At 35.0% G+C, this 25,344-nt stretch overlaps 1 protein-coding gene across 1 annotated transcript in view; it reads left to right on the top strand.

Moving 5' to 3' along the window:
• The window catches only part of LOC150102859 (centrosomal protein 20-like), a 109,589-nt gene that overhangs the window by 46,959 nt on the left and 37,286 nt on the right, over positions 1 to 25,344 (top strand). Inside the window, exon 3 of the mRNA XM_090397732.1 lies at positions 15,990 to 16,074. Coding sequence (XP_090253858.1) covers positions 15,990 to 16,074 — 85 coding nt within the window. The remainder of the gene's footprint in view (positions 1 to 15,989; positions 16,075 to 25,344) is intronic.

The raw sequence follows: 25,344 nt of genomic DNA, 5'->3' as shown, positions 1-25,344 counted from the left end.
CAGTGGTGAGTTCATAATTAAAGGGGGGGGGGGATCTGTTAAATATTTTTATTTATTTGATTTATACTTAATTGTTTGTTACTTGATTAAATCCTTTCTTATCAAAACCTTATTCAGTTAAAATCCTACCGGCTGTTCTATTGTTATGTCGTTACTTTCTCTATATTTTCTGATTTATCTCTTCCTTTTCTATCTTTCTATCGCTATTTTACTTCGTCAGATATCGGGCCTAATATGCTTACATCTAGGATTATTTCCTCTTCGGATACTGGCGAATTTATATTTTACTGTGCCAGCCAGTATCCTATAGCAGAAAAGGATCCTTACTCAGGGAGACAATACTAGATTCTGACGTGTTCTTACACAATGATCTTTAATGCTGCCGTATAGATTCAGATAATTGCAGTCGTGACCTAAATCTATAATTATATACACTTTCTAATTCCTTCCCACCAAAATAAGTTCTATTTTTATAAGTGGTAGTTTGGAATTGTAATCAGACATGACTCAGGTTTAGATAAATATGACATGTTTATTGGAATATCTAAACAGAATACACAAAAATTCATACACTCAATTATGATTCAATACTAAATGAAACTCGAGTTAAGAGGTTAACATATTCAAAATTAAATCAAAGGTCATAAAGCATGCGAAAAACACAGTAACTGCGTATTGGGAAAGTTAGCAAATGATATGAAGTTAAGCTAAATTCCTTTCTGTAATGCTACTCAGTTACTAAATGCACAATTCTAATCTCATTAAATTAATCCTATCACATACAATTACAAAAGATCTCTTCTAAACAATTCTTCTTACTCTCAAAGGATGTTAACTTTCTAATTAGAGACTGTCCACAAAGTTCTTTAGAGTACTGTTCTTAATTTTTACATTCACAAACAATCTTCTCTCTTCTAATGAATTTTATACACAAAATAGAGTGATTTTATCTTGCCAAACTTTTTCCGCGTCTTTCAGCACCACGTGTCCGTCTGGTTACTTCTTGTCTATTGGCTGTCCATATGCCAACGTAGGGGTTATGCTATCTTCGTTATTTCTTCCAAAAATGGACTCAATCTCTGCATTATGGGACTTTTCAGCGACAGCTTGATTCTGCTAGGACTGGAAATTTTACCTTCACCTCTTCATAGAATCCTTCTCCATTTTCAAGAAAGCCTGATGTCCGACATCTTAGCAGAGACGTTCCCCCCCCCCCCCCCCTTTACGCAAACTCCCACTAATTTCCGAGCCACCAAACAGGAAAAAATTACGACGAGAGATTTCTCGATACGGCGCTCATCCCCTTATATTCCTCCTTAGAGTGCCCTCTTTTTCTCGGAGTCCCCTTTGAACATGGCCCTTATCTTTTCACCCCGTTCATCCCTTGCTTTTTCCCGACGCTGTTATGCTCTTGTATTCCCAGAATTCGCATCAATATACGTTCCGCTTAAGCAACTGCTGCCAGCGTTACGCTGGCGGCAGTTGCTTAAGCGGAACGTGTATACCTTATACCTTCCAATAATTATTATTTAATAACTATTTGATGACTCACAGTTAATTTTACACAGCTTAAGTGAGGCTTAAATTAAGTCAGATTATCCCTCTTATAAAACATACTCTAATAAAATCTTAATATGAACACAATAGATTAAATAAGGAATGCAAATTTTATACATAAAGTGAAGAAGTTTCACTTTTCATTTCAGCTGATGTGCAGGTATTTCTCTTTGTTAGAAAGTTTAGTATGTTGGATTCTGAATGAATGATTTCTTTGCAAGATTCCTTCATTCAGGATCTAACAGATCCTATGGCTTGGATTTTCAGTTCCGTGTTGAGAGAGGCCAGATTTCTACCGCTGAAAAAGACGAACGTGGTCTTGATGTTCCGAGATGCGTTACTGAACAAACCTACCTGTCTGTCCAAAGTAAGACAATTTGCATGAGCATGGAATCTCATAAATGCCAGGCAACATCAAAGGTGAGAGTTTGTCCTTAGGAGAAGGTAACAAGTTGTAAATTTGGTTGATAGGTTTGTAAGTAGTGGCAAAATTGTATTTCTTCATAATTTTAGAAAGACGTGAGGTATGGGAATCCTATGGACTACTTCTTGTTTGGTGTGATGTGTGGGAAAGTGACTGATGATTTTTTGAGTTGCTTTTGGATTATATCCATTTAGGATGGCTGTATTTTTGATTACTTCTAATTCTTGGTTTAGAGATTCTTCAGAGGACCAGAATTTGTGTGCTCTGGAAACTAGTGATTTAATAATGTCAGATTTCTGAGATGGATGATGAGCGGAAGAATTGCGAATGTAGCGACCTGAGAATGTAGGCTTGCGAAAGATAGATGTGGCGATGGAACCATCTTCTTTGAATATGTAAATCCAAAAAGGAGATACCCTGTGGAGATTCTAGAAACAGTTGTAATTCATGTTCGGGATGATCCCAGACTGCAAATACGTCGTTGACATATCTTAACCAAATTTTTGGTTTGGGTTCAAAAGTGAATATTTTTTCCTCAAGGTGTTCTAGAAACAAGTTTGCTAGGTTTGGTGATAAAGGAGATCCCATTGCTGTTCCTTTTTCTTGCTTGTAAATTTGACCTTTCCAGGTGAAGTAACCTGATGCAATAACAAACTTGAACAATTCACCTATATCAGACGGAAATTTTTGAGTTAGTAATTCTATTGTTTCTTTATGGGGAATATTCGTGAAGAGGGAGACACTGTCGAAGCTGATTAACAAGTCAGTTTTTGACAGTTGAATGTCTTTCATTTTTGTGTGAAACTGTAGAATTTTTGATTGAAGAGACTGAGTGGCCTATATGAGGACGGAGAAGGTTAGATAAGAATCTTGATAACTTGTAAGTTGAACTGCTGATGTCTATGACGGGTCTGAGTGGAATATTAGTTTTGTGTAGCTTAGGTAAGCCATAAATTCTAGGTCTGGCATGGTATGTCTTAAGTTTTTTGATTGTTTCTTCATCTAAGGAGGAAGTTTCATTAAGCAGCTTATTTAATTTTCTGAGTTGACATTTTGTAGGATCATAATCCAATTTGGCGTAAGTATTACGATCTTGAAGAAGTAAATTCATTTTTCGGTCATATGAATTGGTATCAAGAACCACAGTGGTATTTCCTTTATCAGCTCTGGTAATGATTATGTTTTTATTACGTTTTAAGGATATAATAGCTTTCAATTCTGATGGTGGGATATTTAATTCCGAAGGTTTGGCATTGTAGATCACTTTAGCTACCTCAAAAAGAAGTCTGTTGGCTTGAATCAGTACTGGAGAGATGGCTGACGTTTCTTTCTATATTATGTATGAAGTCTAAATATGGGAAACATTTTGGTGAAACAAATTTACAACTTGTTACCTTCTCCTAAGGATGAACTCTCACCTTTGATGTTGTCTGGTGTTTGAGATTCCATGCTCATGCAAATTGTCTTACTTTGGACACACAGGTAGGTCTGTTCAGAAACGCATCTTGGAACATCAAGACCACATTCGTCTTTTTAAACCGCAGAAATCTGGCCTCTCTCAACACGAAATTGAAAATCCCTACCATAGGATCCATTGGGAAAAGTCTAAACTTTTACATAGATCTTTATATAAACATGAACATTTATATAAAGAAAGTTCTGAAGCCCTACTACACAGACCAAATTTAAACTGCAATGATGTTTTTACTATTCCTAAAGTATGGGAAATTGTCATACAAAATCATGTAAAATAATTATTATTAGTTTTTTTTTTTTTTTTTTTTTTTAACTTCTGTAACACGTTACACATGTTTAATGCGATTCTATTGTAATCATGCGCCCTTAGGATGAAATATTTACAATTAAATAATTTTCACTGTGGTTAATACATGTGTTTCTTTTAATTTCAATTATTAATATTTTATTTATAATGAAGGTGCTGTTTTGAAATCCAGCAAAATGTCAGCCACTTATCGATATTGTATTTATTTCATTCTTATAGTGTTGTTTCTTGCTGTAAAACATGAGATGAATGAGAAATCATGCGTAATATACAAAATTAATTGTAATAGTTATAATTAAGTTTTGTGATGATTAAGTTTTCTGTATTAGCAAGTGCATTTTCATGCACTTGCTAATACAGCCATTGGAAGTATCTCTGAGAATGATTATGATCTTCTATAATGTTTTTAAATCTTTGAACCTGGTTAAGGTACTAAAAAGTTTTAAAAGGTATAATTCAGAATGGGTGGATATACATGTGGTACACTATGGATTGTAGCATGGCCTTGAAGGGAAGGGTAGGCCTTGCTCAGTAATTGACTTACTTTTTTATAATAAAGTGACAGTTGAGTTCACTAAAAGAAATGGCTGCACTGTGATAATTCTGAATTTTGCAGACTTATTTGACAGGATAATGATGAGAATTTATTAAGTAAATTGGGGCAAATAGAGATTTACATGAAGCTGGTGACCTGAATAAGAGGGATTTGGGAATAATAGTGGACAAAGTTAAATTTCAGAAACTTATCATAAAAATGCACTTAATAACTTGCAGAATCAGATGGATGTTGAGGATACTGATAAGTAGAGATAAGGAGATTTTCTTTGGATAAAATCCAAAGAAAATGTCTCATGTTTAGAGATAAGGAGATTATTTTTCTTCTTTATAAGGTTTTGATTGTGCACAAATTCGGGTTTCTTGGGGGACTTGAGAATCCAGTGGGTTACCAAAATGTGACTGTTCTGTAGAATATCCTCCTATAGGTTAAAGGTTTCTGGGTTACAAAATATAGTTGATAGGCAGAAAATATGAGGATATGATAAAAATATAAGAAAGAGTAGATGGGAGGGGGAACAGTGTAGGAGAACAAGAGATCATCCCCTGAAATTTGTATAAAGGGTGAATAGAAAGAACACAAGGACTCGGTTTTAAAATTTTTTTTTTTTTTTTTTTTTTACTTTGGTAAATAAAGAATGGGTTGCCAGAGGGTCTCATGCTTTGTTGTTGCTTTGTCAGCGAAGGAATTTAAGGAGAGATATGTGTTGTATGAATAATGGAGTCCAAAGACTCATTGTGGAAAACCTACAACAATTGTTATTGACTCATTACTTATATCTCTCCTTAGCCGTTCATTGACACTGCACTTGCAACCACCTCTGTCAACTTATTTTCACTTGTTTACCATTCTCCAAGAAAATATCTAGTCTTTCATGCACTTGCTAACCACATCCTTAATTTTCCGGAATGATTCCTTGTTCTCTCCTGTCTAATCAAGTATTGAAACATTTGTTTAGCTTCTACTATATAAAAGGGAAAAAACCTTTACATGTTTGTATCATATCCCTTCCCCTCTCTTTTTTTTTTTTTTTCACCTATCGGCTAAATTTTGTAACATACTCCACAAACAGTCACTATTTTGACCACTCACCCCTGAATCCTCTCCACCACTTCCATGTTCCTAAGAGACCCAGAGGATAAATCTGTGCACAGGAGTGTCGATGTGGTCTTATTAAAGATTTACAAAGAAGATTATTTCCTTATCCTTGCTTATCTGTTTCTAAACATCCAAGTAATCCTTTCAGATATTCTGCCCACTTTTGCAGGTATGTCCTCTAAACTTCAACTTTCTGTTCATCCTTACTCTCTAGCTCATCAGTTTCATGCAATACTACTTATGAAATACCTATCCTGTAGATTTTTCCTCCTTTAGTGCATAACTTTATTCATTTACACATTGAATTAGCAGTCATTATCCTTTACGAAAGTTTATCAGTCTGTTTAGATCAAGATCTCTGCATCACCTTTATTTACTGTTGCTCCAGTTTAGCATCATTATCAGACAACTGGATATTTCCTTCAGGTCATTCCAAATATCACAGATGTACAAATTGAACAGCATTGGTCCAAATAGTGCCCTCTAAATCTGATTAACTGCCTTCTCTTTGCTTCATCTTCACCTATATGGGGGGAGTTGAATCAGAGATGGCCCTCTGATGTCTGCCCATCAGCTACCCTCTTATTCATATTACCAGCTTCACCTGCATTTTTCCCCCCTCCCAACCTAGGTAATAGGACTTGGTAGTATCCTATAGGGATGCAACAAACCATGATTTGGCCAAAGCACCAAATATTCAGCTGAATCATACTGAATTAAATTTTGTAAACAAATGTTTTAGGGGGTAGGAAACACTCATTGAAAACTGATAAAAAATAATCAGTGTATATTTTTTTGTTCAAAATATTCATTTATGAAATGTGATTCAGCATGTTTAAAATTTAATTCAGCATGCTTCAGCTGAAATTCTGAAAAAGTATCAATTGATTCCAACATATATTCCTATCAACAAAATTTCTTCTTTATTACCTTCTACAAAGGATAAACTGTCTCTCTATCTTTAGCTGGTGTTTACCAAATACCTTGTGAATGCGATGTCTCTTATTTTGGACATACTGGCCGTTCTTTGGAAAAAGAATAAAAGAACATCAATATTATATTGAATATAACAAACCTCTGAAGTCTGGTCTGGCACAGCACAGTATTGACTCTACTCATAGTGTCTGGTGGGATAAAGCTGTTCTCCTCCATAGATGCAGATTCAAATATGAATGCTTATTTAAAGAAAGTTGTGAAACTATCTTACACTGACCTAATTTAAATAGAAATGACTGCCTTTCTCTCCCAGATCTTTGCCTCAAAGATCTGGGAGACTTTTATCTTATGTAAAAAACCATTTATCTTAAAAGATTAATTTGTTATTTTCTATTATTTCCTAGCATGCGGCAATAATTGTATTTTAATAGGTGATCCACCGAACGTTCTTTTGTATTCCATTCCTATTACTGTAACAGACACTGAAGATGTTCTATTAATTTTAGTATGAAATATTTGTCCTTTTACTAATTAAAAATATCACTGTGTTTCTTTTATGTGTTTCTTTATTATTTAACTTAACTTTTACTTTACTTAACTTTTTCCAATTACTTCTTTCAACTTCATTAGGTTAGGCCTATAAACTACTTTAACATACACCTCTCAAGGTTAATCTTACCCCCCTTGCTATTAAATAAACTTTGTATTATAAGTAAGTTTAATGTGTGCAGTTCCCACTCTCATATAAATCGAATTAGAAAATTTATTTATTATTATTTTTTTTTTTCCGACTGCATCATCTAATTTGGTTAAATTTTGTTAGAAAGTTAGGGTGAGGAAAAACAGGAATTAACCACTAAATATATCCAAATTTTCTATATGCAAGTCGTAACTATTAGTATCTTATGATGCCCACAGGTTCGCATTTTTTGGAGATAGTGCATTAAGCAAAAGAACAGATCAGGCAGTTACAAAGCAAAAACATTTATTTTACTAGACAAGAATTACATTTACACTAGAGATTTTGTAGTTATCACATTTAACCTTTTTCAAACAGGTATTGTAATCTATATGACAAATTCACAACTACTGGGTAAACTCATTAAACATGAACTATGTGCATACTTGCACACTGCATAAAGAGAGAAAATAAAATCCTTCCCTGAAATACTGACATAAATATAGCCTGACTATATATCAATAGTGCAGCTCCCTATATTAAACTAATTGCACCTTCACAGTCTTAACAGACAAGTTCTCTAATAATATTTCCACAAAACTTTACGACTTAGTTACCGCCTTATATATACATTTTCTTGTAGGCACATTCATGAACCTGAGATACACTTTCTAACTAATTATAAAAATATTGCCTACTTACATATTCACCATAGATAAAGAGTCCAAAATATAGCATGCTTATTCAGGACTTTAGCATCTTCTTTTGGTAAACTTCCTGGCTGCTTGGACATCATAGGCAGTTGCTAGTAGATCTTTCATCCGTCAGACATTCACTGCTGAATCATCCGTAGTTACTGCTGGGCTTGCGTATAACTGCTGAGGAAATCGTCTGCTGCGATTTGGAGACGTAGCTCCTACAGCATTCAAAGGGAGAAAAACCTTGGCGATGAGTGGAAGGAAAAGCCCCTGATGACAACCGGAACCAAAAGTCCCAACAACGAACGGTAAAAAGGCCCGACGACGACCAGGCAAAAAAGCCCTGAGCCAAGGGCCACAATCTCCTCTTATGCAAAATTGTCACCCTTTGTTCTCTATTGCCATCTTTTCGGGATTAGCCTCTAGCGATGACGTCGATTCTGCCTGATTGGTCAACAACAGTTGATCTTGCAACCTTTGGTTGGTGTTTTGCCATCGCTAATCTGGTTTAAACCCTACTTACAGCTTTACATATAGTCAATGTACATGCACTTTTAGTGACACTTCATTTAGCACATATTTTTTTCAATATTACTAAATACTGAAAATTGGTTGCGAAAAATAAACACAGCAAAATTTTTTCGTAACAGATTTTACACTGCACCTTTTCTTTCTTTACCTTGCTCATCCTTTCTAGCCTGCACCTTATACTCTTCATGGATCTGATCACCACCAACTATCTTGTACCTCCATAACATTTTTTTATCCAGCACAGCCAGCTTGCTTGATTTCGCTGTTCATCCATTTCACTCTCACTCTATTTACTTGCTTAACCCTCGATATGCAGTCATACATTGCTTTTGTCAGATACTACTTATGAGTTTCCATGCATTCTCAACATCCTTTCCGCTGAGCTCATCTACCCAGCATACTGATGCTAACTGGCTACAGATCTTCCTATAATCAACTGCTTTATACTTCCACATATATCCCTTTTTGGTAGTGACCCTTTTCTTGTTATATCACTTCCCAAACAAGTATCTCATGATCACTCTCCCCAACAGGCCGCAGTGTCAACACTTCTTGTGAAGTTATTACCAAATCCAAAACATTAAAGCCTCTATGATGACCTTTTTCTTGACTACTAGTATTAATAATTAAAGACTTATTTTGTAAGCTAGCCAAATAAATAATAGTTTAATATCCAACGTTTCACTGACTAATATCTGTCAGCATTTTCAAAGGAATACATTGGTAGGCGATAGAAAGTAACAAAAACTAGGGAACTCAATATTACTCAATAAATCGTTTCCTAGTTTTTGTTACTTTTTATCGCCTATCAGTGTATTCCTTTGAAAATGCTGACAGATATTAGTCAGTGAAACGTTGGATATTAAATAAGTCTTTAATTATTATTAAAGCCTCTAGTTGCTTCAATCACATGATGCTTAAGATACTTATCTCTCAGAAATTCAACAAACTCACTCTCTTCATTCCCATACACTATCTCCTCCTCCTTCCGGTCTATATTCCTGTAATTAAAGTCTCCCATCAGGATCACTTTCTTTTTACATGACCAATTAATTTGCCTAAACATTTCACAATCAGTATTCTCTGCATTCCCTGGCCTGTAACAGCATCCTATCAGATATACTAACCTGTTTATTTCAACTTCGCACATACGGATTCAAAATCTCTGTATGTACCATCAACTTTCGCTTTTTGTGGACACAATTCCTCTGCAATCATTAACAGCACTCCCCCTCCTCATTTCACATCTCTATCCTTCTGGAAAATTATATATCCTTCTAATTCTATTCCTGATATTACATCCTCCTCAGATAACCAAGTTTCACTTATTCCAATTACTTTAGGGCATACTATCTCAATCAATGCCACAAACTCAGCTCTTTTGTTTTGAATACCCCTTACATTTGTGTATAAACGTAATAGCACATTTATACACAATCATTTGAGGCCATCCTACAAGCACCAACATTCTCTATTCTGGCTGCTATACTGCAGCTCCCTCTTTGGTTTGATGAAGCTATTATTTCATGAAAGCGAAATTCTTGGATATGGCTGCAAGACATCATTTGAATGATGAATTCAGGTAGCAATCCACCATAAGACTAGAGGCCAGTCAAAGTCAGGCAGAGATAGCCAGATAGTTATGTGTCATTCTCTGATTCACAGACTGTGGAACCAGTTCTAACAGTCACAAATGACATCTGTTCCAGAGATACAGTATTGCACATCCACTGCAGTTGTAACCATAGGCTACAACTGCAGTGGATGTGCAATATCTCTGATTATCTGCTTTACCGAAACAGGAGTGCTACCCTGAATCAGCTATCATCTTACCTCACATTGGCTACAGAAAATTAGTATTTGTTTCCATTCTGTACAGAAAGATTCATGAAGGTAGTCTTGTATGCTAGGCTACCCTATCTTGTGTACCTCTGTCCTGTTACAGGAGTGAACGTTCGAAATGACCAGATTCCATGTCCACTGGACCCAAGACCAGTGTGTATTGTATTGTTTACAAACGAATCCTGGTTTGCTCTACATAGCAATACCAGGTATTCTTTGGAGAGAAAACCAAGGATGTTATTATCCCTCTAATATCCACGAAGGGACACTTACTGTGGAAGTAGTGTGATGGTTTGGGGAGGCATCTTGTGGGACAGATGCACCACCCTGTTTGTGCTTCCTAGTGGAACCATGCTTCCTGGTGGTATGACTTCACATCACTTGCCTTAGTATCCCATAATGCAAAGCACACCTTGCAGACATGTATAACTGCACGGACTATAATGCTATGTATTGTAGTCCGTGCAGTTAGCCTAGCGGTTATGCACTTCACAACCATATACCTGGAAGAGGAGTGTCCTGTGTTCGATTCTCTTAGCCGACATGAGAAGCTTAAAGATCTTTCTCAGACATAGCCAAGTTAGCTGGTCTTGGGCGTGAACAGCAGGGTTTTCTCCCCAGTTTATCTGGGGGTTTTCCTCCCGCAAGCAGGCAAATCGTCCCTGTGAACACACAGATTACAGTCAGGTATATTTAAGACCCAGCCATAGGCCTGATTCGTCAGCTATGTCTGTCCCGAGCCTGGATAAAATTTGAGGGGATTGAGATGGTGCCGTACTTCCCATAAAAGGGGCCTCACAGCCCCTTTTATGGGAAGTACAGCACCATCATCATACGAATAAGTAAATAATAAATATTGGAAGGGTCACTACCCAGACCAGTTTCCACTTTTATATTTGCAAGGAGATGTGCTTTGCATTATGGGATACTAAGGCAAATGATGTGAAGTCATACGACCTTTGCCACAAGTTGCCACCTCCTTGCGGACATAAAAGTTGAAACAGGTCTGGGTAGTGACCTTTCCCATAATGCATAGCATTATACATGTCTGCAAGGAGATATGCTTTTCATTATGGGATACTGAGGAAAGTGATGTGAAGTCATACCACCTTTTCCACAAGTTGCCCCAGTCCTGAAAGATACTTTAGGCGCATTGTTTGCTTACACTATGATAATGGATTAAACTAAATATATAATTTCTTGGTATCTTTAATTTATAATATAACCAAGTGAAAAACTTTCAACAACTATTTATCTCTAATTCAGAGTATTTTAATAATAAGGTGTGACACCTTTTCGCAACTCATATAAGAAAATATGACTTCTCCATTACTTCAACCTTGGTATCTCACCTCTGGGTCTGGTTCCCACTGATGAGACTTCAATAAAGGTTGAAACCAGTCTGGGTAGTGACCTTTCCCATAATGCATAGTGTTATACATGTTGCCCCAGTCCTGAAAGATACTTCAGGCACTTTATTTGCTTACACTTGGATAATGGATTAAACCAAGTATATAATTTCTTGGTATCTTTAATTTAACGTAGCATTTTGTCACAGAACTTATTAGTTCTGTGACAAGGCACTCTTGTTTTCCTCTTCATTCTATGAAAAATCATTTCTAAATTAATCCCATCACAACTCATCATACCTCTTATCCATTAGGCTCTGCAATTACATTTCCTCAGTTTTTCTTCATACTTTCACTTGTACAAGGATTATTATTTGACACCTCCAGGGAGTCCAAGGACTCATCGAGCGAGGGCACCTGCTCTACAACTCTGTCTCCACTACTCAATCCACCTACCGACTGAAACTACACCAACGCCATCTACTGCCGACCACCACCACAAACACAAACATCCATGCTCACGCCGGGATTCGAACCCACAGCCTTTTGGCTGGAGAGTGGATACGTCCTTTGTGTCAGCCTCAAAATTCATTGTGACACCATAGGAATTTTAGCAATATGAAATCATTAGTAATAATAATAGAAATAATAATGAAGGGAGATATGTCCCCTAAAATTCAGGGGGATATGTCCCCCTGAATTTTAGGTCCTGGTCTACCATCACACCTAGATTCCTAATCTGCTTTCTCTCCTGCAAGATATCAGTGCCTGTTATATCATGCATCCCTTCTTTGCTTTTCAAAGGAAAAAAACTCCTCATACTTTTCCCCAACATTGCAATTGTTCGCAAAGATCTGCATTTCATCATTATTATAATAACGCTAATTACAGATATAGGCCATATATTTCCATTCCGGTCTCATTATCCATCTAATATCTTCTTTTGAGGTGTACCTGGCCTTCTCTTTCCAATTGGTTTATATTTTATTATTTGTTTAGGATATCAGGTGTTGGCCATTCAGTTTATGTGTTCTATCCAATTTTGTTTGTAATTGTTTAGTTTTTCTTTTATTGATTTTATTTTTAGTTTTAAAATATCTTCATTCCTTCTTTAATGCATATTTTTCAGTTCTTCTCATGAATCTCGGTTTACTTGTTTTTATTCTTTGTTTATTGCCCAAATTTTGTGGCCATGTAATAATGTGGGCACTGCTAAAGTATTGTATATTTTCAAGCGTGTTTCTTTTTTTACAATATTTGGATTGAGTTTTCTATTTATCAGGCCCATAATCTGTAAAAAGTTTGAAGTTTTTAATTTTATATCCTTTTCTCCTTTATACGATATGTAACATCCAAGATAACTGAAAGTATTTATCTTTCAGTTATCTTGGATTTCAGTTATCAGTTAAACTTAAACTAATATCATTAATATACATTACTAACTACTCATTCATTAATATATGTTAAACACCAATGATTCCAAACCTGGGTTTCCGAACCTCTACCTGGGACTCACCACTAGTGACTTTCTTCTTCTGGAATACTGTTCTGCATACACAACTTGATGATACCTCTCAGAGAGCCAGTTGACTATCTAACTACTCATTAACCTAGAGTAATTACCATTTATCTGACCTTTCAATTATCAAAATGGCATGTTCTGATAATTGAAGGCTCAGATAACTGAAGTACAATTACATTGTGCTCTACCAGAAGTCAGTTGACATGCAAGGGTCACTGTTTTGAAGATTGGATAACTGTTAGAGTATTGTATTATTTAATCCACTCTGTTCCTTCAGTTTAGCTAACAACTTGTTATGTAGCAAACTATCAAGAACCTTTGCAAAACCTATATGCATTTGTCACCTTGTTTTGTATAAGCAGGTCGCTAAACACATAATTTCTCTTTAATAAGCCGTGCTGATTGTCACAGAGAATGATTTTGTTATCAACATAAAGTTGTGTGGAAGTGTGTACCTTCCCGCGATAAATCCTTGTACTCCTTCAGGGTTCACTTAATAATAAATGTGGATCCTAGCCCTCACCAGACTTCTTCAAAACCTTCACAACAGCTTAAGACACACAGATTGGCCATTAATTCATATCCTCATCCTTATCTTCTTTTTAAAGTTGAACAAAGTAAATGACAGTCACCCAAATTTTGGATAAATTAATACAGCCATACTTATTGAGGGTTGTAGGGACAGGCACCATTGCTGCTGTTACTAACCTCAAAAATAGTCTTTCAGACATAAAGTCTTTCAATAATAGTGTTTAATTCTATGTTAAAGTTTGTTCAATGCATGACCTGCTAGTCCTGATTTGCTATAATGTTGGTAACATATGTATTTCTTATGTTCTTCTTGTCTTTCCTTATTAGTCTAAGTTTCAGGTAGTTTATGTACTCCTGGATGTCTTAAAGGATGGACTTTGAGTTTAGAAGAATGAATAAGGGTAGTTAATGTGGTTTTAAAGTGCTATAAGGATTTTATTTTATTCTTTTTTATGTTGATCTCACCCATGAAGGGTTATTAGTAAACCTATAGTACATTTGTACTCTGGGTAGACTAAGGATTTTTTTAATTTATTTTTACATTGTTTAGAAACCCTGCCTAGAGACCAAACATGCTTTGGAAATGTTCAGTGTGATCACATTGAACATTTACAGGGCATTCAAACCTTTCCATGCCTTATGCCCACAGGTGGGTGATGATGGCTAAGAGATCTACTAAGGGATATGAAAGAATCCATATAGTTAGTCACTTATTAACTGGTAGATCTTCAAGAGTTGATGTGTTGTTTGTTAGTGACCTTCTCCACAATTTTTGAGAGTGCCGATTGAGAGTTTTCATGGCTTCTGTCATTTTTTCCCTCCTAGAATCATGCAATATGAGAAGATACTAGAGAAGCAGTAAAGATAGAAAATACAATATATATACAATATGTATTAATTCTGAGGACAAATTTTGAGCACAGTGGAAGGAACAAAACTGTGAGTTCCAGAACATTGATAATGTTCAAACTATCTGAGATTCTTCTGATTTCTTTCTGATGAAAAAGTAGTGGAAGCAGAGAGTAAGCTGTTCTTCTTGGTATCGTGGGATATAATTTGCAGGAGAGAAAAAAGAATGTCAAGATGACTTTCTTATCTTTGGATGATGTTGCATTGATGCCATCTTGGCATGTGTAATAAATGAGAGCATGGAATAGCAGGCATTGCACCCAAATGGCCCTGACAAATGACACTAGAAGTCTCTACTGTCATTTGAGCATGAGGCTGGGTTTTGATATCTCCAAATCTGATTTTCAGATTTGGAAATAGTTTTCTCTAGCTGTTGCAAGCTGCAGTGTAGGCTGATTGCAAAGTTGGAAATTAGGTTTTAAGCCAATTGTATGTTGAATTTTTTTCTTGATACGTTTGTTGGAGAATCAGTGCTTGGATAGAAGTAGAGGATTTTGAGTAGTATATGATGGATGCAGATTGCCTTTATTTCAGTCAGAATTGCTTCTGTAATTTGGTCAGAGCAGGTGTTTGGATCAGAAGAATGAAAGCAGATTATAGAAAGGATTAGTAGAAATAACAGAAGTCATCTGATTTTGCACTGTTATAATAACACAGGACAATAAATTGAGACTGACTAGGTGAGGGCATTTGTAGTAAAAGACTTGCATGAGGTTTAAAGTATTAAGTATAAAGTTTTCTCGTAAATGTGTGAAGCAATTATTTAAAACATCATACTACAATATAATGATGATATTAGGATATTCATCTTACTGATGGAGTACTTGTTTGAAATGTGAATGACTTGACCACTTGGTATGTGAAGCTGCCAAACCAATGTGTGTGTGTGTGCACACACACATTCACAGTGTGAGACGAGTATGTAAAAAATGCAGGCAAAAATTTTAAACTACCTGAGTGTTCGATCTGCGTTTTGCAGAGAGAATAGATGTGGGGACAGTATTTATTTAACAATCCCCAGCATATTCTAGAAGAATAAGCACATAAACATTTTAAAAGAAGGCAGAAGCAATTGACTTTGCCTGATGTACAGTTGAAACAGGCAAAAATAACCCTAAAGCAGGAAAATCAGACCAATAATACTGTAATAGTAAATGAAATATATTTTAGGAGATTGAAGATGCATAAGGAAGTGGGGAAGGAGTGAAGATAGAGCTGAAATTTTAGGATATATTGATAGAAGTTGACTTTTTTAATATAGAGGAAATTATTAATATGGTTGAAGGTAAAAAGTCATTCCCTGAAATTGTTTTAAGTAGTGTGAAGCAGGCAGGTCAAGTGAACTTTTTGCTTGGAGAGTAGTAGCTGTGTCGAATACATTTCCAGAGAGTGGTTGAGTGCAAGAACGTTGACTAAGTTTAAGATATAATATGATAGATTTAGTGGTAAATATAATATGGTAAATAATTATAATGATTTCTTAAAATGGATATTGATGCCATGGAGGCCTGATGATGAAAATGATATAACTATAAAAATAACATGCAAGTATGATGTGTTTACTTATTTTCTAGAATCGGATCAACCACAAATACCTCTTGATCGTGAATTTCTTCAACAACAGTTATGTGTCCAAACAAGCAGAAATGCATCAAACATGTAAGTATTACATTGTAATTGATGATGATATAACTTTCCTTTTTAATATTTCTATTCAAGTAATTTAAATACCAAAATGCTAACCTTTGTTTGTTTGTTTGTTTAACCCTTTGAGCTTAGACTCAAGTATTCAACTCAGTTCATAGCACCTTATCTTTATTTATTATTTAGCTAAAGTTGGTAATTATTCCAAGTTGATCAAAGTAATTTAATCCAAATATTATTTACAGTAATTATACATACTGATTTAGTAAACATATATACACAAGCCATTAAGTTGTGAATTGATAATAATTAATTCACTCTCGCACACTTACATTCATATTAAAATGTACAATAAATAAAGATGGCTGTGCACTGAGCCTAACTGAATTTCACAAACTCAGTATAAGAAAAATATAGGCCAAGAAATAACATCACGGTAATCCATCAAACTGCATTCCAAGTAAATTTTAAATAGGTTGTCAATCTTTGTGTAGACACCAAATGCAAGTCAAATTGTCACTCCTTGCTTGTACTGAAATATCAAGTTTTTTCAGTCATCATTATCTTTTTTTAAATTCTCTTTCTTATTAAAATAGTAGTAGTAGTAGACAGAGAGAATATGTATCAGCAGAAACACTATTTCCATGCATTATGAAGAATTAGAGTTCTTGAATAGCATTAACAGAAATACATATATTAATTTAATTTCTTTTTTTCCATTTTCTAATGAAAAGAAATATCAACAGTATCTTTGCCTGTTTCACTTAAAACAAATCCTGTAAGAAGTACTTTAAAAGTAGCAGTATACATCATTTGCTTTTAATAGACTATAAGTCCATGTATTTCTTGAAACTTCTATTTTATTCTTTAAGTAATTTTATAAAAAGTCTGGATCCAAGTTATTACATAACATTCAAATTTTCCATCACCTCTCTCTCTCTCTCTCTCTCTCTCTCTGTTGTTGTTGTTATTTTCTAGCATTCTCTGTTTCCAGTCTAACAAATGCCTGTATGACATAATATGAATTATGTCAATCACACACACACAGGTTCCACACTCATATGCTTACCAGTGTCATTATCAACATGCGCCTTTGTTTAGAGGTTTAGAGGTAAATCATTTCTTATAATTTCATTGAAATATTATTATTCGCACTTTTCTTCAGTATTTTTTGCAGCATCTCTAAAAATCCTCTATGCAATAATGAGTTACATTTTTCAGAATTCCTTCTGCAGTGGCAAACAACAGTAAGTGTGCTAATGTCAGTCACATTTTTTAAAAAAAATTTTTTATATCAAACATACACTGAATGCTCTAAGTCAGTATTTCGCGACCTGTGGTCCTCAGGCAGACTTAAATTAATTAAATAAATATAATTTTTTTAATTATCCAAAAAAAAATTAAAATTAAGTAAGTAAAAATTATTGAAATCAAATGGAGACTAAAAAACAACAACAAATAGCATTAGAATGTTCAAAGGCAGAAGCAATAAATCTATATTGTTGTTCACTTCACCCCTCTTTTATTATTCATCATTCTGCTGCTACAAATTTAGCGACAGAATGAGAGGTGAAGTGAACAATGATATAGTTTTATTGCTTCTGCCTTCCCTTGCTGTTTTGTCAGATTTGCAGTGAACATGTGTTACCACATTTCAACCAATTTCTTGTTGTTTATTGATTTTTATTATTGAAGGTTCCTTCCTTTACCCAAGGCTCAGTATATCTTCAGAAGGGCTAAGTGATACTTGGACAAAGTGTGTTGTGAATTAACCTTGGTATTTATATATTTATATATTTTTTGGAAACGTTTTTAATAATGGAAAAGTGGCTTAGAACTAGGACTTTGAAAAAAAGAGCAAATGAAACAGGTGATGCTAACCCTAATTGTGATACATGTGTTCTAACAGCGAGTAAATCTGATACTATTAAAGTAGAAGAAACAAGCAGTTCAAAGAAAAATTACAGTAGGAAATATAACAATTCATATTTGGAATTCGGGTTTACTTGATGTGGAGATAAAAGTGAAGAGAAACCTCAATGTGTTTTATGTTATGAAGTGTTGTCAAATGAGTGCATGAAATCTGCGAAACTCTGACGACGTTTAGAAACTAAACATTGTGATGTGAAAAATAAACCAATTGAATTTTTTTCAGTAGACGCTTAGGGACATTAAATCATGGGAAATATATAGTTTTGGCCATGGGTTCTATTAATAGCAAGGCACTGGAAGCATCCTATCTCTTAAGTTTGCGCATAGCGAAAACAGGGAAACCTAATTCTATCGGGGAAAATTTTCTACTTCTAGCTATAAAAGATGTGGTAAAAGCTATGTTTGGCAACAACTTACTAAAAGATGTTGATTTGATTCCTCTTTCAAATGATATGCAGGTGATGTAGAATCTCAGTTATTCGAAAGAGTTAAGAAGAGCCCTTATTATGCATTACAAATAGATGAGACTACTGATGTTACAAATGATGCGCAGTTAATATGCACATGATAACAACATTCGAAATGTTTCACACTCTCAATAATTACATAATACACAAAGGGATCCAGTGGGAAAAATATATAGGCTTCTGTTTGGATGGCACTTGCGCCCTTACAGGCAGGCAGGCAGGCATAGTGGGGTTGTTTCTATGGTCAAGGAAGTAGCTCAGGATATGAATTTTGGGTACATTGTTTCATACATAGAGAAGCGTTAGCCTCCAAAGAAATGCCCACCAGAATTTAAAACTGTGCTATACCGCGCTGTAAAACTAGTTAATTTATTAAAGCTTGACTATTAAATAACGGGTTATTTTCAGTACTTTGCGATGAAATGGGCAGTGAATATATACAACTTTTGCTTCATTCTGAAATTCACTGGCTTTCCAGGGCAAAGTACTAACAAGGTTATTTCAATTAAGGCACGAAGTTTTATTATTTGTAAATGAACTTAATTCTAATTTTGCATCATTCCTTGTTGATGAAGCATGGTTATCAACACTATCCTATCTTTCAGACATTTTTTGAAATTAAATGAACTAAATTTCTCCCTTCAGGGAAATTCTTTAACTGTTCTTGATGCCTACGACAAAATAAAGGCATTCGAGAAAAAAACTGGTTTTATGGATTAATTATGTAAAAGACAGACAATTTGCACCTTTTCCAACATTGGATTCCTTTTTAGTGGAAAATTATATTTTTGTTGATTCTGAGTTTCTGGAAAGGGTTTGTGACCGCTCAAAAATCTGAAACGGAATTTTGAAACATATTTTCCGAATAACTTTTATAAGAAATATTTGTGAGTTCGCGATCCATTTCAGGCTTGCAATCACAAGAACGACCTTTCGTTATCATAAAAAGAACAGTTAATTGAGCTTTCAAGTGACAGTGAACTTAAAATGCAATTCCATGATCTTGGTTTGGCTCGATTTTGGATCTCATCTTCAGTGAGAAGTGAATTTCCCGAATTATCTGAAGAAGCATTGAAAATCGTCATGCAGTTTTCTACAACCTATCTTTGTGAGAAAGGATTTTCATTGCTCCTTCGAATAAAAAGAAAATACAGAAATCGTCTTAGTGCGTGTGCTGATCTTCGACTGAAGTTGACCAATATTGAGCCAGATATCCAGCAACTCTGCAAGGGCTGAGAAGCTCAACCATCTCACTAAAAGTAAGTAGTAACATAATTATATCATATTATTTATTTTTTTAATAAAAATTAAAATTTTGTTCAATGATGATACACTTTTAATCGTTTACTTCCAATTTAATTATGTTTCCATATGTATTCAAAACATGCTTTTAGATTTGTTATGTCATATAATGGCACAGTTTTTACAAAATGTTGGTAATTCCTACATAGGTTTTGAAAAAAAATTACAAAAAGTCAAAATGTTGGAATTAAAGTTTTTGAAGTAAAACTTTAATTCCAAAATTCTAAAATGTTATTTTTTTTGCTTTTCTGTTCACAAAATCGTTGATGACATTGCCGAAGTCTATTTCATACTCAGTTGCTGTTTTATAGAAGTATGGCAAGATTTCTTAAAAGCCAAAAAAGTGCTGCCCGGGTCGGATCTACCCCAGCTATGCCTCTATAACTTAGTGCTCCGTAGAATTGTTTTAGGCATTTTACTGGTCCTTGGGCTTAGTAAGGTTGAGAAACACTGCTCTAAGTAATTTCCTCCTCCTCCTCCTCATCATCATCGTGAGGAAATTACTTAGAGCATTCAGTGTATGTTTGATATTAAAAAAAAATATTAAGAAAATGTGACTGACATTAGCAGTAATTTCCTAACTTACACAATTAATACACTAATTCTTGGCAACTTTCATATTACATTTCACAATACAAATATATACAAAGAAACATTATTTGGGATTTAGGTCCAGTGGTCTGTTCAGGTCTCATTCCATCTTTTCCTTGATAGTCCCTGACTTCTGTGTCCTCCAACTGGGTAGTATCCAAGTATCTCTGTGGGTAGTCTTGAACTGTCTATTCTTTCATTATATTCAATCCATTTCATTTGGTATTCATATATTCTATAAATACTGAGTCTATTTTTAGTTCTTTACATATTTCTGTGCTTCTTTTTTTTTTTTTTTTTTTGTCCCAGAGAGTATAACCTGCTGTACATCATATGAATTTCATTTTTCCAGCTTCTGTTGTTTTTTTCTTCTGTAGTTTTTATGGGCGATAATTCACTTTTACATAGAGAGGATCTTGCTAAACTTTATAAATTCTTATTCTCTATAAACTCTTACTCTAACCAATAGAGTAAGATCTCAGGCTTACGATTATTAAATGGTAAGCAAAGGGTCAAAAGTTAGACCCTTTGCTTACCATTTAAACTTGGTTAGGTTTGACAATACTGTTCATCATCCCTGTTTATCTTTAGGAAATTTGAAATTTCGATATCATTATCAGCTTATTTTGTATATGATAGCACATCTGAGGCATTTGAAGCAGTTAATTTGTTCTAAAATCATTATTTTCAGTCATGATTTTACTTCTGACTGAAGATGGTCCTTTAAAAGCCATGATTTTTGTTTAGTTTGATGATATTTGCATTCCAAATTTTTTAACAGTTAGATTTAAAGAATATAATTGATCTTTGGAATTCTTGTTATGATTATTTGGTCATCTGCAAACAAAAGGGTATTAAGTATAGTTCTTTTATCCAGTTTAAATGCTGGTTTTATATTTTTCTTCCATTTCTTTACTATTTCATCTATATGAATATATATGATATCTATATGAAATGCCAGGTGCCACAGAAATAAAGGAGATGAAATTATTTTGTTCATTGAGTTTATATGCCTTAAAATTGTTGGAATAAGTGAAACTTAGTAGAATGAGGATGATATCTTGACAGGAATAGAAGTGCGAGGATACAGGGTTTTTTTTTTTTGTAAAGATAAGAAAGGCCAATAAGAGAGAGGGAGTGCTACTGATGATGACAGCAGGAGAATTATGCCGACAAAGTAGACATGAAAGAAAGAAATAGTAGCAGTGGTTTTGAGGCAAGGTTGTGTAAGGTGGAGATTGACATGAAAAGATATTTGGTTGGATGTTGCTATAGACTAGGGAATGTGAATGGTGGTGATCAAGAAATGGAATAAGTGAAACATAGTAGAATGAGGATGATATCCTGACAGGAATAGAAGTGCGAGGATACAGGGTTTTTTTTTTTTTGTAAAGATAAGAAAGGCCAATAAGAGAGAGGGAGTGCTACTGATGATGACAGCAGGAGAATTATGCTGACAAAATAGACATGAAAGAAAGAAATAGTAGTAGTGGTTTTGAGGCAAGGTTGTGTAAGGTGGAGATTGACATGAAAAGATATTTGGTTGGATGTTGCTATAGACTAGGGAATGTGAATGGTGGTGATCAAGAAATGTACCCTTCCACTGTTCTCTAACCCAAGCAACTTGGGTTAGAGAACAGTGGAAGGGAGTTATGGGTAATTTTATTTATGGCAGTATAGCTTTGAATGAAGAGATAGCATTTGGGAATAAGGAAAATGAATTTCTTGATTTCTCAAGAGACCACTATTTCAGGCAGTATGTAAAGGAGGATATGTGAAGATCAAGAGTTTTTAGATCTGATAATTTCTTCAGAGGATGTGATTGTGAGAGCCTCCATAGCTCATTCAGTATAGACAAAGCCCTTTGGTCGGAAAGACCTGGGTTCGATTCCCGTTCAAGATGTGAGAAACCTTTATCTCGTCTCTTTTAACTAAGGGTAAGTTAGCTGGTCTCATATGGAGGTAGGGGTTTTTTGTCCCCCAGAACAGGCAAACTGGCTCCGTGAACATATGCATCTACAGACATAGGACACACCAGGAAGCATGGTCAACCTCTAGTTGTGAAGCCCACAGTGAAAGAACCTCAATGGTTCATGAAAAGCTTAAGACAAGACATGATTGTGAGTGGGGGTTTGGTGAGGAAAGGCTATTTGTGGAATAACATGGCTGGTGATTATTAGAAGCTTAGGAGACAGCTCAGCTTGGAACTATAGCATTGAATCAGGAGTTGAGCAGAATAGAAATAAATGCTGCTTGGTAACTGACAAAGAATTACATAACAGCATCATTTTGTGAATGTATTCTGATGTCAAAAGGCTGAATAGGATAGGTGTCAAATAGATGAATGAAGGGATTAAGCATGAAATCTGAAAGAAGAAGAAGAAGAAGAAGAAGAAGGCACTTTGGAGGCAGTCAAGATGGACCAATATATATATGTATATGGTAATAATCAGTTGCATGAAGGGTATAAAGAGCAATCCAGAAGAGTGACTCAGTTGGTAAGGACAGAAGAAGTGCAGTATGAGCAGAAATTTGCAAATCAGGTCAAAAAAAACCCCAAAGGACTTTTTTCTATATGTGGCAAGAAGAAAGAAGAATGATTATGGCAAGATGGTGTTAATAGATGAAAGTGGTAGATTGGTAACTGCTGTAGAGAACATAGTCGAGGTAGTCAGTGAGCATTTCATCAGGCATTTCATCCTCAGTTTGAAATCAGAAATTCAAGTGTACAGAATGAAATGAGTATATGAGATATGTACCAACACTCACACACATGCACACACCCTCTCTTCCTCCCTCTCTTAAAAGATATATATATTATCAGATATGTACATGAGAAGTTAAGTTCAGTGTCAATATGGCAGTAGGACTTCATGACATAGCATCTTAAGGGGAAAATGTTCTGGAGAGTTAGCATCAGCCATGGTATACTTGTTTAACAAGAGTTTTGCAACAGTACAAGTCTTAAAGGAGTGGAAGGAAGATAAAATTGTTCCACTTCACAAAAGTGATGAAAAGGCTTAGACTGATATGTATATCTGGAGTTTGTAGTTAAGGTATTATTGGGGAGGTTGGTGAGATCTAAGATACAAAAGTGGGTTGATAACACCAGTATTCTCTGTACTTATCAGCATAGATTTGTTAAATGGATGCCATGTTTTCCCAAGGCATTGAATATATTTGACAAGAGAGATGCATATACAGTGGTATACTTAGATTTCGTAAAGACTTTTGATAGATTGCTACATCACAAGTTGGTAACTAAACTGGAGCAGATGTGATTAGATGCTAGATTAGTGATTTGGATAGGCAACTTGCTCTCTGTTAGGTATCAGCAAGTTGTGTATGGGAGTGCATTATCCTGGAAGAGAAAAGGCATTGGTGATATACCACAGAAGTATCTTGGGACTATTGTTATTTAATTTGTATATTAATGATATTGGGCTGAGTTTAACTGGTGATATACAATTGTTTGCAGACAATGTCAAACTGAGAAGAGTGATTCAGATGTTGCCTTACAAGAGAACTTGAATAGTTTGTATGAGTGGGCAACAGTATGGAACTGTCAGTTCAGTGTTACAAAGTGTAGGGTTCTGAAATTTGGTAGGCAACAGTGGGATGCAAAGTATCTTGGTGGAAGTTAAGGAGATGAGTGGTGGTGGTGGACAAGGATCTAAAGTTCAGAGGTTATATTGAATAAGTTGTGAACTTATCACATCAAATTATGGCAATTATGTGGAGGACCTTAACATACAGAAATAAAGAGGTTTTTTAGTTCCATTGTATAAGGCTTTGATCAGGCCTCGTATGGGTTTTTATGAACAGATTTGGTTATCTATGGTTTTCATAGTGATGAGGTAGAGAAAGAATTATTCTTAAATGTATCAATCATTTGATTGAGAACATTTAAGTTGTTACAGGGTTGATATGGAAGAAATTTTTCATAGAATGGAAGAAGGGATAGAACAAGGGGACATCCCTGGAAGCTATATAAGAAGGGTGTGAGCAGGAGCATAAGGAGCAGGTTCTTTGCATGGTGAGCAGAATGCATTGCCAGATATCATGGTGAATGCAGACACAGTTCCTCCCATAATGAGTCATTTGACTTCATGGAGGTTTGGTGTTAATAATAATAATAAAAAAGAGTGGATATTGGACATCCTTGATGGACTCCTCTGTTTATTGATTTTCATTCTGTAACTTTTTCATTGATTCTTACATGTATTTGATTGTTTTGATACATCATAGTTATTGCTGCTAGCGACTGATTTGGAATGTTAAACTTCTTGAGTGGAATCCATAATTTTATGAATAGCTTTCTTGAGAATCTTCAAATGCTAGGTGTTTCTTTCTGTGTCAACTTCATTTGGATCATTAATGTAAAATCTGGGTCAATACATGATCATCCTTTTTTATGCCATTTTGTTCTTCACAAAGTTTATCTTCTACATATTATTAAAGTTTCATCATCATCAAATTCCTGACGTATACCCTCAAGGGGTGTACAGGATATGATAGTACTACATGAAAAATTTACATCATTCCTAACTTCCTATCTACAATTTTCCTCCAAATCATTCTGTTACTTGTCAAGACTCCAACATTATCAGATCTTATATTTCTATCGTCTAAGGCACTTTGTACCATATCAATCCACCTATATCTTGGTCTTCCTCTGGGTCGTTTTCCTGCCAACCTGGCAGAGAACACTTGCTTTGCTAATCTTTCCTTGCCCATTCTGTTTAAGTGACCATACCACCTGAGATTAGCTTAGGTTAGTTACTGCTAACACATTCCTGAATGCTGACAATGTCTAGTTCTTTCCTAATATCCTCGTTTTTAATATGATATTGCCATTGATGCCATCTTTCTCAGGACTCTCATATCTGCGGTCTCTAGTCTTTGGTCAAGTGTTTTACTTCTGACCCAGCTCTCAGATCCATAAGTTAAAACTGGTTTGAACACTGTCTTGTATACAGCTAATTTAGTGTTC

The sequence above is a fragment of the Typopeltis vanoorti genome, chromosome 9 (assembly GCF_054136105.1).
Source record: "Typopeltis vanoorti isolate ZY-2024b chromosome 9, IOZ_Tvanoo_1.0, whole genome shotgun sequence".
NCBI lineage: Eukaryota > Metazoa > Arthropoda > Arachnida > Uropygi > Thelyphonidae > Typopeltis > Typopeltis vanoorti.
Note: the sequence above shows the minus strand (reverse complement) of the source record. Positions and strands in the feature narration are given on the sequence as shown.